The sequence below is a fragment of the Varroa jacobsoni genome, unplaced genomic scaffold (assembly GCF_002532875.2).
Source record: "Varroa jacobsoni isolate VJ856 unplaced genomic scaffold, vjacob_1.0 scaffold_944, whole genome shotgun sequence".
Taxonomy (NCBI): Eukaryota; Metazoa; Arthropoda; class Arachnida; order Mesostigmata; family Varroidae; genus Varroa; species Varroa jacobsoni.
In genome coordinates this window covers 41,763-55,109 of record NW_019213846.1, presented here as the reverse complement: position 1 = coordinate 55,109, position 13,347 = coordinate 41,763, and the positions used below count along the sequence as shown (strand labels likewise).

General features: G+C 42.4%; 1 protein-coding gene across 2 annotated transcripts in view; it reads left to right on the top strand.

The window, feature by feature from the left end:
* Window positions 1-11,984, top strand: part of LOC111265203 (uncharacterized) — a 41,811-nt gene extending 29,827 nt beyond the window's left edge. Inside the window, exons 2-7 of one of the 2 annotated variants that reach the window (XM_022841685.2) lie at window positions 4,699-4,893; window positions 7,433-8,047; window positions 8,230-8,782; window positions 9,104-9,540; window positions 9,976-10,211; window positions 10,892-11,984. In XM_022841685.2, the coding sequence (XP_022697420.1) occupies window positions 4,699-4,893; window positions 7,433-8,047; window positions 8,230-8,782; window positions 9,104-9,540; window positions 9,976-10,211; window positions 10,892-11,320 (2,465 nt within the window). In that variant the 3' untranslated portion in view covers window positions 11,321-11,984. The remainder of the gene's footprint in view (window positions 1-4,698; window positions 4,894-7,432; window positions 8,048-8,229; window positions 8,783-9,103; window positions 9,541-9,975; window positions 10,212-10,891) is intronic. The other variant, XM_022841686.2, reaches the window with a different exon arrangement.
* The last annotated feature ends 1,363 nt before the right edge of the window (window positions 11,985-13,347 follow it).

Below are 13,347 nucleotides of genomic sequence, written 5' to 3'. Positions count from 1 at the left end.
TATATATATATAGAATAAGGGTTCAACAGGGCCGAGAGGGCCTAAACTTTACATTTGAGATATACTAGGGTTTTAACCACTGTTTACGATGACCAGACCGTGGTGGCTAAAAAGCAGAGGTCTGTAATAGGTTAACATAAGAAATTGTTCTAAAACACCTTTAATCATAGTAATGGCAATAATACATCAAGATTAAACTGGCTGGATTTTAGCCAAGGTCTCTCTTTATTACTTTTTCTGGAAAATGACTGGAGAATGACAAATACACATGAAATTGTCTCGAATGAACGCAGTAGACGTGAACTTACCCATTGGATGGATGTCCTATGTCAAAGTGTCACCTGAGAAAACCTTTTTACGTTTAATATATTTACGGACATGAGTCTGAGAGTTGCAATATTTCAAGATTAAGTCCTATACGTACAGGTAGAAGGACCACGTTTTGTACTAATGGGGCATACAAATCGCAGCAATAGCTCCAACCAACAACCAGCGACCAGCGACCAGCGGCCAGCGGCCAGCGATTTAGTCAACCGTCTAAATGACATTGTGTTCTAATGAGTACCCTAACAGACTCAATTCCTAATTGTCTCTATTTTTTAGTAAATCTGCGCTATGTTGATAGATAACATACAGCATTCACAGGGACAAGACTCGGGGTTTTCTTTCTAACCGCAGGCCATACCGCCTTCGGCTTCGTCTGCAATACCAGAAGGAAGTGAACAGCAAATCACGTGTTGGCACTGAGTAAAGCGTAAGTACAGCCATGTATACACTCAAATCACAGATACACACATGGATTGTGTCCATTTTTGACAGGATTCACAACTCTGGACTGGACACGGCGTGGGTAGATGGGGTAAATGACCGTTACTGTAATATAGAAATAGCACGCAAGGAAGAAACGCTAGCGCCCAAGGTCACGCTCAACATACTAACTATATCTATCATTACCACCATCTTGATCAATGCCCAGATATAGGCTGTGACACTCACACGTGCCCCTTCCCCATCCATCCTCCACCTCCTGCTGCAAACGAATCGCGAATAAAGATGGTATGCTGGGAATAATTTCATTATTTCGTTCGATGCTATGAATACTCTCCCGCAGCTAGCGCTTTTGTCATTGCTATAGCAATGCTTCATGTCGCCTTTGGTGATGTTATTATGTATTAAAATACGGTATCGGGATTGTTTGAACGTCCTGTGGCGTCTGTTATCATCGACGCGGTTACTGCTGCTTATGCCGATGCCGTGGCTAATGGAGTTGTCGTTTGCTGCTCCGAAAACTAGTCAGCAGGACCTCTTGCTACCAGTAGGTAGGGGGGGGGGGGGAATGAATGGTGGCAGGAGGATTGTTGGCTAGCGATCTGGCTGGCGATATTCTTGAGAAGAACTGTTAATCGTTCTAATTTATTGTAGCGTTGGTTGTTGTCTAGCGTTTGCGCTATTGCCAATCGATCTATCGACCAATTGACGCTGTGCTTCTTGTTATTGCCGTCGTTGTTGTTTTCGCGGAGCTTAAACCGTTAGTGGTGATGTCGTCTCGTACTGTAACGTCAAATGGACCAAGTAAAATTTAGCACTATTGCTGAACAAGTCAGTGGTAGATACCCTGCCGATGGGCGTTAACTGGTGAGTCGCCCATGCTGACAGAGATGCTAGCGGACACGGGTTTACTGATGATCAGAAAGACAGCGCAGACACTGAAAAATATAGAAGGAAGGTTGTTGGTTCGACGTAGCTGGATCGGGGGCAGTAAATAGCGTCGATTAGTTTTGTCCTAATCAGCAAAACATGTATCTAACAGCATCGCTGTCGACGCTGTCGATCGTTGTTCATTTAAGCAGAAATAGTGCTAGCAATAGAAGTAATTGTATGGTTAGTGGATATAATAGCAACAGTGACAGGACAATGAAAGCAAGATGATGTCAAGGTGATTCCTTGATAACTTAAACACCGCAGCTGGCAGCTTCTCTCGCCTTATCTTTTCATGGGAATAGGCATTGAATATGATTTGTCGCCATTCTTGGAAATGCTTCATACAAGGGTAATATATACGCGTATAATGCATTGAAGTGTACCTGCATGAGCTGCAGTTTCCCTTTAGCTGGTTGCTTTATACTACGTATACGTGCCGCAAGACCTTAAAATCAACAGACGCTGCGGCAGTCCTGACATGCGAAGTGTTTTATCGAGCAGTTGGTAAGCAAACGTCCAGAATACTATCTACGATGAGTAGTTTTAATACAGTATACTGACTCTCATTGCTACTAATAACATTCATTTTCCGATATGCGCAGGAAAAGCTCGTATAACTTCTTATTTAAACGTGGTGTGATGGTTTGCAATACTTTCATACTGCAATACAAAAAAATGCGACTTTCAATACAAATCTAATTTATAGATTTACATATATAAAAGTATTTTAGATTGTAATGCAAAGAGATCAAATAAAAGATCTTCTGAGTTAAAATAGGAATTTCATATGTCACAATGCGGCTATTATTACCTTTTACCACCCACTTCGTACCTACGTGGATTATATAATAGCAGCAAGAGATGGAGGCAATCAAAACAATTATGTCAGCTAACAATGACAAAAACAAGCTAAAAACAACGTGTTGACTGACTGCCCCAGCTTGGCTCAGCTGGCTTTACGATTTAATGGTGGTAATGGTGCGCTCTTGTGTGTTTATATCGCTATGCTGGAACTAATATAGACATCAACACCAAGAATTTCACTATGCCCTGGTAGATGCTACATAGCAATGTCTATTATTTCAGCAAAATAAAATCCCATTAATTTTCAATCAAGTCTTCGTGCCACCGTTGTCTTTGTTGGTTTTTTGCTACAATAATTGCGCGTTTGTGCAGTGTAGCATGCTTTACAGACGCATATATGACAGCAATAGTTCTATTCCTTGTAATCGAGAGAAAAAGATATATGTATATATTTGTTTTGTAGCGTTGTTTTTGATCGCAGTAGATTGCTCTAATGTATCTAGTCAACAGGAAATGAGAGTGCGTACAGGTAATCGAAGTAGCAAATCTTATTTCATAACATCTGCCGCAGTCAGGGTTGGTCCGTTACGTAGCTGTTTCTCTTAGAAACCAGCTAGCCAATCACAAGTGGTAAGTTCCATAACTTGGATTGAAATCCTAGCTAAGATGGCTTCGATCGTATGCATGTAATCTAGTCGAAATAGAGACCGGCGATCCAATTGTCAGCGTCGGTCGTATCGTTGAGGTTCTTGTAGTTCCGTCTTGTCTGCAGTGACATCGGACAGGGTTCCTATTTCAGGGGTCCTGTTTCTGCAAGCAGGATTCCGTTTTTTTCAAGCCTTTACCTGTTGACGCTTAGCTAGATATTTAACCTACCTGTTTTTCTTATCAGAGTAGACTGCAAGACCTCGTTAGACAATATCAGTGGAAGGGCAATTGTGTCGTTATTTTACTAATGTTATATAAGCATTTTACTTAGGACGTGAGTTCGATTTCTGGATGGTATACCCAATATTTTACGTCACCCAGTTTATGCGCGAATAACGAAGGCGATTTGAAGATATCCTTAAATCACATTAATTCTTTACGCGCTGCTACCCTTTTAAGAACTGCAATAGTGGTAGCCGATAATTAAACAAAAAAAACCTACTACAATGGCAAACGTAGCAACTTGGCAGGCTTCCAGTTGTCTCGATGTGCAGTTATGGCTAGGATATCTTCAATGCCTCGGAATACGTTTTTGGTTATTGTCAGCCTAAGGTGCTCTGTATTACCTAAAATGCACTGCGGACCTAATATTAGGCTCTTATTTTTGAGTGCATTTGAATTTCGAGTATCTATCCCAGATAGAGTCAGCAAACATTCGTAGGTGTCTACTTACCTAGAAAACAAAGTGAACTGGTTTTGCGATGTATATCATGCAGAAATTATTTGATCTTAGACTGTATGTAACATATCACAAGAATATTGCATGCAACGATTGAGCATTTAGCGAAATCCCACTTACCAGCAATGTCGGCTTGTTTAAAGGTAAGGCTGATTTGCTAGTTGCACGTTAAAGAAAGGATTAACGTTAAGAAAAATGTTTGTAGAAATGTAATTTACTAATAAAGAAAAAAAACTGGTCATGCACACATGACAAGCATTGAAAAACAGTTTTTCTCTAAGGAGTGGTAAATTTCTACCGCATGACAACTTGATATGACCTGATATACTGAAGCAAAATAAAACCCTTGGTGTAAGTTAATAAGAACAGATTGGACAAATGATCACTACTAAGTATGACACCAACGTAGTTATTGATATATTATTTCAAATTTCCTGGAGTGTTCTTCATCGGTTTTGATATAATTCTGGCGTCCGATTCCCTTTGGTCGTTCCTGAGAAGAGTTGACCTCGCCGTATTGCCTACCTTGCTTGCGATGCCTGACTTTCTATATGCTAAGAACAGGTCTCCTACCATCGTACGCGCTATCCTTGCCATTACAACTACTTTCTGCTGCCTTTTTATCTTTTTCTTCATATTCCAAGCTTCTTTTCTTCTACTTTGATTCCGATTGCCCTACCTCTTCTTTGCTCAGGCGTTCGCTTTGCGAGCGTTGCCATGGGTACACTAACCCCGATTTTTCAACCCTACTGACAACCAGCCCACTGTCTGTCTTGTCTTTTCTGTTTTCTGTCTCTGTTCAACAGACCCCCGGCAAGTAGAGTATGCAGAGGTGGGCAATGCGGCGAGCGCAGGGTCGCCACCGTTTGGCCCAGGCAACTACGCCATCCCACAGTTCGGCCAATCACCCCCCCGCCCTCCCACAAGCTATCCGGGTGATCTTAGTCCTTTCCTCTCGTCAGCCGATGGTGGCGGCGGCGCCATTGAAGGCGACCGAAAAGGTAACAAGATTTAAATGGATGCCTATTAGTAGAAGTTTAAGCTAAGTATATTGCACTTGTGTTTCTTTTTTCCCCTACATGTTCTCAGCGAGGGACAAGGACGAGATTGCGTCTCGCGTTCCGGATGCTCTAATCCCACGCGAAAATCGCTCGCTCAAAAAGCCGGCAGCGACAAGAAACAGTCCGGTATTCATTCCATATGATAAAAGTGGGTCAAAGTTTGATCCGCCACCAAACGACGACTTATATCGGCCGGTCGCTGTGGCACCCCCGTATAAGACATATGGAAAAAACGACAATGATGTCGACTCTGAAGAGTACCGACCCGTACGTGTAGCTAAAGGTTACGAGGATCGCTACGATGCCAATTATAACCCAGCAGTGAGCGAAGACTCTGCAGAAGGGTCAAGTAAACGATTCAAACCTAGGCCCCTTGCGGAACCTTATCATGGCCCCCCCTCGCCACCAGCCGATCTCTATCCCAGTCAGCACGACGCTGGTTCCTCAAGACACCAGGATTTCAGTGGCGAACAACAAGACCCAGGCGACTTCCGTCATGAGGACAAACGACATTATGATACTCGATCGCCGAGAAGAACTTCCCCTACACGCGCCCCTCCACCACGCGGTAGCCCTACCCCACTTGCAATGTACGGAAGGCGCAGAAATCGAGGCTTTGATGACCGACCAAAAGAGCAGCAATTAAATGAGAAATTCCAACCGCTCGACATTGTGTATGCTTTATCGCAAGATGACGGCACATTTAGACTACAACAAGCGAGACATCAGAAGGCGATTCAAATCAAAGTGGAGGAGCCGAATGAAGTGATAAATCTTCCTCAATTCGGCCTAAGCATTGATGGTCCCGTCGATCTACAACCGACCGAGAATGTGGTGTTACAGGACGTTGGCGAACAGGAACAATATAGTCCAACGTACAATCAGCAGACCGAACCTCCCGATCATTCCGGGTTCTTCGTTACATCAGGCATTGAAAGTGATCCAACACGGTCAAGTGGTTTGTTGTCAACAATGTCGAGATGGAATCTACTAGGAGGTTGGGGTATAAGAGGCCTTTTTGAAAGAAAACCAAAGTCGTTCACACAGACATCAGTAAACCAAGAGATCCTTCTAAACCACCCGCGACTGCCTAGCCGTATTGGTGTTCCATTAGAGTCAATTCGCTTTCATCCATCTCCAGGACACGGCATAATTGCAACTCACACGCCGATAGCTAAACGATCGGACACATCTAGTGTAGATTTCAAATCGAAGAACCGTCGACGACGTAGTGCCGATGCGGAAAAGACAAGCTCGCCTACAAAAGACTCTTTAAAGCCGTTGGCATCTGGCTTTATGCCGAGATATTCAGAGGACGACGATGGTTATTATACTCCGTATACATTAAGAACTATAGCCAGCTTAGCGAATATTTTCCGTGCAACGGACGACGATAAGGAAGAATCTGTCGATCATTTTGCCACACAACGTGCACAGCCTCGATATGAGCAGACCCGGGAACCTCGTGCCGATACGCGAGATCATCAGGAGGCAAACCACGACCAACTAGGCAGTGGCAATTTCGAAGTCATCCGAGGTGGAATTTTTAACGAAGAAGTGTCGAACAATCATTTGACTAATAATAACTACTACACGAATAACCCCTACAGGGCCACGGTTGTCCAAGAGCAACGACGAGAACGCCAGCAGGGACCAAGTACATTCGAGTCGTTCGATGAAGACCCTGACGATCAGGTGTTCGGCTTTCAGGGATTTGAGGACTTTTCGGCACCGCTCAGCAACGCATTAAGTCGGCATCGACATTTGCTCGGAGCTGCTGCTTCGGAAAAGAAAGAGCGCAAGGAGCCGTTGAGTAAATCTAAGGAAGATCATCTACCAAGTGCGACGGAGCGTTTTATTATCGTAAACCGAAAAATGCTGGCGGAAGAGTAATTGGTGTACCGGACTGAACGCTGCAAATAGAGAGCAGCCATCTAGCCAACTTTATCGTGAAGTCCCCGTGTCATGATATCAATCCGAGTCATTTATAGACATTCTATAATGCACCTCATCTAATTACCTCAGGGAGTCCATCCGCAGGCGTTTTTTCAATATTTAATCAGATATTTGAGCTGGTCTCAGTGCGTCCTGCTTGTGTGTACCCATATTCTGATATATATCTTCTGTTGTACATGCTATTAAGGCTATCTGTCAGTGTAAAAATGTATGCTTTTTGTATTAGATATATATATATATATATATATCTATATATACATATATATAAATACCCATGTCGCATGCCTAAAGAAATAAACACTTAACTTTACTAACAGTGGTTCGTTGCGTTGTATTTAAGCGTCCTTTAGTCATCATAAACAAAGTCATTGTCAATAATATCATCACGATTGACATCAAAAGCGTTGCTTACATAGTGATCATCGTCTTCATTTGTGCTCCACCGTATAAAAAACCGTTGGACACCTGCCATTCATAGCAGTAGAGTTTGAATGATAATAATTCATATCGATCATCTTCACAGCATCTCGTCAGACCCGAAAGATCGACGGTTTTGCGCCCGATAACTTCCCTCTACCTACATTTCGTCAAGAACCCAATGGACCTCCTTCCTCAACTGTAATCCTCCCCGATCCTACAACACAGCTACGTTCTCAACCGAATTCTTTCGCTGATTATTTTCCGCCAACTTCTCCACCGTTTCAAACTCCAGTCGGGGACTTCCCATCGCTTTCGTCTCCTCAGAGACCCCCTCAGTTCTCGTTTCCAGTAACACCGCCAAGACCATCTCTATTTTCATCTCCCGTAACGCCTCAAAGGCCTGCGCGGCCTTCTGTGACAGCTTCGCCTAGACGACATTTTTCTAGTCCTATCCCGAATTCGCCTTCACCACCCGCATTGCATGTGCAGTCTTCAAGTCATAATAATCCTATTCCCCCATTTGCTTTAGCATTCTCCGGGGGTCAACCTTCTGGTCCACCACAAACAAGACCTGATTCATTGTCCCTAGGGTTCGATGAAGGACGGCTTTCTTCCAATCTACCTGCACGTCCGGATGTTGATATCATCCCGCAACGCACACAGCCAAACTTGCAGGCTCCACTTCACCTCAAAAATGAGCCAGCCCCAGCTTATAATCGTAGGTTATGATTTCATTCGTGACTTCTCAATTAATATTACTGGCATCCTATTTATAACTACTGATGATTTCAACTGCTACTTTTTTTATTGCACTAGAATTATTTTATACGTTACGACATTGTGCCTGTCTCATTGACTCATTACTGTATTGATCTCGTTGTTAATTATTCATGCCTGTAGCTATTAGTGGTTCAGATGAGACTGTAGTGCTGCCAACGCCGGGTCAATCATTCCGAAACCTTCGCCAGCCGATCAACACCGTCGCAGTACCTCCTCAGTCCCCTTTGCCAGCCGGAAGTCCTATTGGCGCTGTGGTAGCTCCGTTCCCCTTCGGAGACGCCGACGATACTTCACGAAGGCCAGTCAAGCCACCGGCGCACAACATCCCTGAAAGGCGTCCCGTTCGACCCTCGGTCGAGCCCCCTCCTCGTCCTCAATCGATAGCCCCTTCTCCACGACCAAAGCCGGTAGCCCCCCCAACGAGGCCGCAACCAGTTCCTTTCCCGAGACAGCTTCCAGAAATTGCTCAGCAGCAACAGGACATTTCCCGTCAATCACATACGCGACGCGGACCTCGTACTCATGGCACATCTCTCGATGAGCCAAATCTACCCACTTCCAGATCGCGGCCGACGCAACCATTGGTGAATCCTTCAGCAGTACCTTCACAACCTATTCCTAGCACTGTACCACCTTCACCCCCGAAAAGACTAACTTTACCAAACCAAGACAGGTAATCCCTTTGAATTTGTTACAATGAATTTAGTTCTTTAAAAACGTTGTCTAAAAAGAAAAAGTAATTTATGTTTTCGCTTTCTATATTATTAGATGATATTCTTTTAAGTAAATTTAAGCATATACATTTTTAGCATATTCAGCAAACATATACAGAGGACTAATTAATTTATGTTCTTCTTTTTTCTTTGCTGGTGAACTGAATGTTAACATACAGAAGGTAGGTATGTTCAATAATAGTAAAGACTATATAATAAATGTAGAATGAAAGCTAGTCATTAGACTGTGATAACATAGGAACCGTTTGCGTTTCATGCAGTGCGCTGGTACCTCCGAACCGTCGCAGTAAACCTTCTCGCACTCATTCGGTTTCAAGTTCACCGCTTCCACCACCTCCAGCCACTTCCCCCGCTTCATCGGTTACCTCTGTCTCGTCTGTCTCTCCCCCATCATCCGAGGTCAAACCTACTCCCCGTCAATTTCTACCGGATACCCCGCAGTCACCTTCGACTAGGCAAGATGCTCTAAAACATGATCTAGCTCCCATTGAAGCTTTACCAGTATCGGGCTCTGGTATACCAGTAGCTTTACCTCCAGGCGTTCCTGCGACTTACGACCCTAACAACCCGTATCCTGTACCCAGAAAGCCCCTCCCAGGACCTGCGCCACCTCAGCCGTTGCCGGGTAACACTCAGCTGCCAATCCTCGACAATATACCCTATCCCAAACCACAACAAGAACAGCAGCCTAGCCCACGTATGTACAGCTTTCAAAGTTAGGGTAAAGAATAATTACAATAACATTAAGAACATTTGTAGAGAGTTTAGTGCAGTATTTTACAACAATATAGGTATTCGACAACTAATTCGTATATCATTCTCTTGTTAAATATTTAGATGGGTTTCGTTTAAGTATCTGCAAAAATCTTTGCTGGTTAGTAACTAATACAACGATATAATGTAAATCCGATTGCACATTCGTTTATATCGTCTTTGAGAACATGAAGACAATGGTTTCTTTCAACCTTTTTTCTGTTAGAATACTGCTATCAATAACAATCCACATGCGCATTTAGACCATACTTCCCCAGTTACAGCATTGATACCCAAATAATAATACCATTTTTTTCAGCCGGCTTACCTTTTCACATATAAGATGAAGGCAGTTAATGTAATTATCGTTATTCTGCAGTGTCCAAAAAAGCTCCGACTTCCACGTCCATTGATAACCATAACCACCGGCGCAAAAAACAGCTGAATACTTCCCCTGTATCGCAAGACACCCAAGCAAGCAGATCGCCTATATCGTCGTCGGTAGAATCATTTCAACGTTCCCACTCTCCGTCCCTCACACACGAAGAGCCACCGTTGAGTGCCTTGGTATCCTCTGAAGTAAAACCCAATCAAGACGTACCCAATAGACCAAAGGTAAGGTATACCCAATTTACTCTTCTTCAATAAAATGACAATTTAGTATCAAAGCCGATATACGTTAGCAATACAGTTGCTCTGAATACATTATCATGGGACTCATTCTCAAAGTTCACACGTAACTCAGAGAGCATCATTCACACCCCGACTATGTTTGACTTTGAGTTCAACGGATTTCGTGCGGGTGTGTACACAGCGTTCTTCTGATACGGGGCAATCCCTCATATAACAAGTTTGTTCACAAAGAACGACAATTTTTCAACCTATGCCAAGTTAAGGTGCGCCAGTGCCCTGCTCTAGTCATTTTTTTGGATCCCGCTAAAATTACACTATCTTATTAGCTTTTTCGATTAAGTTCAAAAGAAAAAAATAAACACAATTTCATATTTTTTCTTTTGTTGCTTTTTCTTCTTTTAATTTGCCTAAGACTGCCTTACGACAATATGTCACAATTACTCTGTATATCACGAACAATATTTTCTTAGAAACCCATCAAAATACAAACAGTTTGTATTGCTGAAACAATACATAGGATAATGTATTTATCGATATGCCGATGTAGATCAAGCCTTGTTCAATAGATTCCATCTTGAAAAAGAGCTTATTCTTCACAAGAGTCGATGACAGTTAGCAGTAGTTTGTTATTAGATGCCAATAACAGATTAATTCATTGACAGAACAAGCGTCGGTCTAAAAACCGAAGAAGACCGACAACTTTGTCTCCTCTTCCTGACGCCGCCGATATCACAACCGCTGCCCTTTCAACGACTACTTTGCCTCCACCATTATCAATGCCGTCGACACTTGCGGGATTAAACATAGGACCTCTACCATCACCCCCGCAGAGCCTGGAAGGTCCGCCCCCACCATTATCGGTTCTCACGCCAGAGACATCCACCCAACGTCCGCCCGATCAAGTGCATCCGAAGCGTCGCCGTGGACGCCGCAGGAAGAACCGAAATCAGCGTCAGGACAAGTCCGAATCAAACTTAGATGGCTCCACTGAGGGTTCGTCTTCGGGACTCACAATCAGCGAAATCGGTAGTGGTGCCCTTCAGGACGGGCCAACTGCATCGCGGGGTCGTCGCGTGAGGAATCGACTGTGATTAAGCATAGCTGACACGAACTTAACGTCCTTTTGTTATATTGTGTGATTAAACAGTTTACATACTGTGAAGTAGATCAACTTGTTAGGACGGTTAAGGGACATGCACCTCCAGATATTGTACTACAGACTATGAGAAACAATAATAAGAACACTCAGCTATTTCAAGACCGAGGAAGCAAAAAATATTAATAGTCGTCTAAACGTCTTATCTGCTGATCCTGTAAGCTACAGTGGGTATTGGAATAGGAAGAAGGTGATCTGTGTAATACTGCGCTATAAGAGAGATGAAAATCGATTTAAATTTTACTGTGCCTAGATGGTATAATCTGACGTATGTAAAAGTGACACAACATGCTCCGCAGTACCCTATTACTGTCATATCTTATAGACGACAACTAATGTTTGCCATAATATATAGAACGTATTACCAAAGTGTGAGACTTACTGACTGTTCCATTTCGCAAATAGAATATATTCCGAAGACGGTATATCGTAGAGAAATCGGCTTTATCAGATAGCGCGTCAATATTGCGATCCCTTCGAGTCTGCCAAATAAAACATATGCCATTTATCTCCGTGATCGGGCCCAAAAACTAAATATAAACTAAAATAATAACTATTTTTGATAATAAAATATGAAAGATATATCTGTTATGAAAATAGCTTTCGTTTTGTTATTGTCTGAACTTAAGCCATTATGAACCTGTGAATCACGTTCTTTGACGAATTATAATTTCTGCGTAGATTGCCTGTCTGAGAATATTGCTATTAATTACTAACTGTAAGTTAAACTAGCTTTCATATTGAATAGAAGAATACGTACGCTCATGTCTGTAGTGAAATAATCGTTGACTTATTTCACATATAATACATATGTAAAACTATGTGCATGTGTCGATTAATATTATCTGTAAATAGTAATTATTTAGAGAAGAAGCGATCCCCTCGATACACGTATATGTACCAGAGGCTTACATTTATCTCCATATCCTCAATTTGCGTTTGATCACAAATTGGCTCACATATGCGTGTTTCTATTGCAAATTCTATCTGTCAACGTACAAGGCATTATCCGGATTGCCACGTAAAAATAACTAATCCAAATATAATAGTTTTTATTTCAATATGGCGCTGTTCTTCTTATGAGCGTGCTGCTAGCTATTTCTCACGCAATTCCATCGTCAGTTAAGATTATCACGACGACTTTCTTGAAATTCTCAATTCTTGTTTTGAGCTTCGTTGAGCTTGAATAGAGCTTCTCGTTGCACAAGGTCGTTTTCTACAGAGTAAACATGGTACAACTAGATGTACGTGAGGCAACGCTGTTTCGGGGTGCAGTGTCCTATGGTTTATTAGGCATAATCATTGATAGAAACCGACAGGGCGGCCTTTTTTGGCCGGCTAAAGCGCTCTGAGATAATGCACGTGAACAGTTTAGGGAAAGATTAATATCATGCACCAACTTGAAATGCCGAAGTGTCAAACGTGCGAATACCTCATGCGCAGCTATAGTTTCAACCGTTTGTACTAAAATCGTTCATGGTTTAAGGCCAAGACGCCTTTAAGCTTACCAAGTATGTCTGAAGAAAGCGGTTAAAACGGCAGGATACTGTGTACGGTATAGTATGGTTATACGGCAAACAAAATTCGAATTTTTGCTAAATTTTTCGCGTCCAAATGCTAGTATCGTGGGGAAGCTCTCTCTAATTATAGTTTTAACAACAAAACGGGATTAACAATGACAATCCTATACTTGCTGTTCAATAGCGTATATTCATCATTGTGATACTGAAACAATAACTGAAGAACGAGTATGAATAATTATGCAAATTTTTATCACTAAAAGACTATTGTTTTTATCATTACAACTATGCTGTTATAAGCGAATAAGGCGGAACTTGAAGCTTAATATCTTTTAAACTAGTTAGGCTAGAATGATGATTGTTCAATGTATGTCAGTGATAGTTTCGATTTGCGCCCCATATGTAAGTTCGCTACCTATTGTTTTTCTCAAAGTAAATAGAT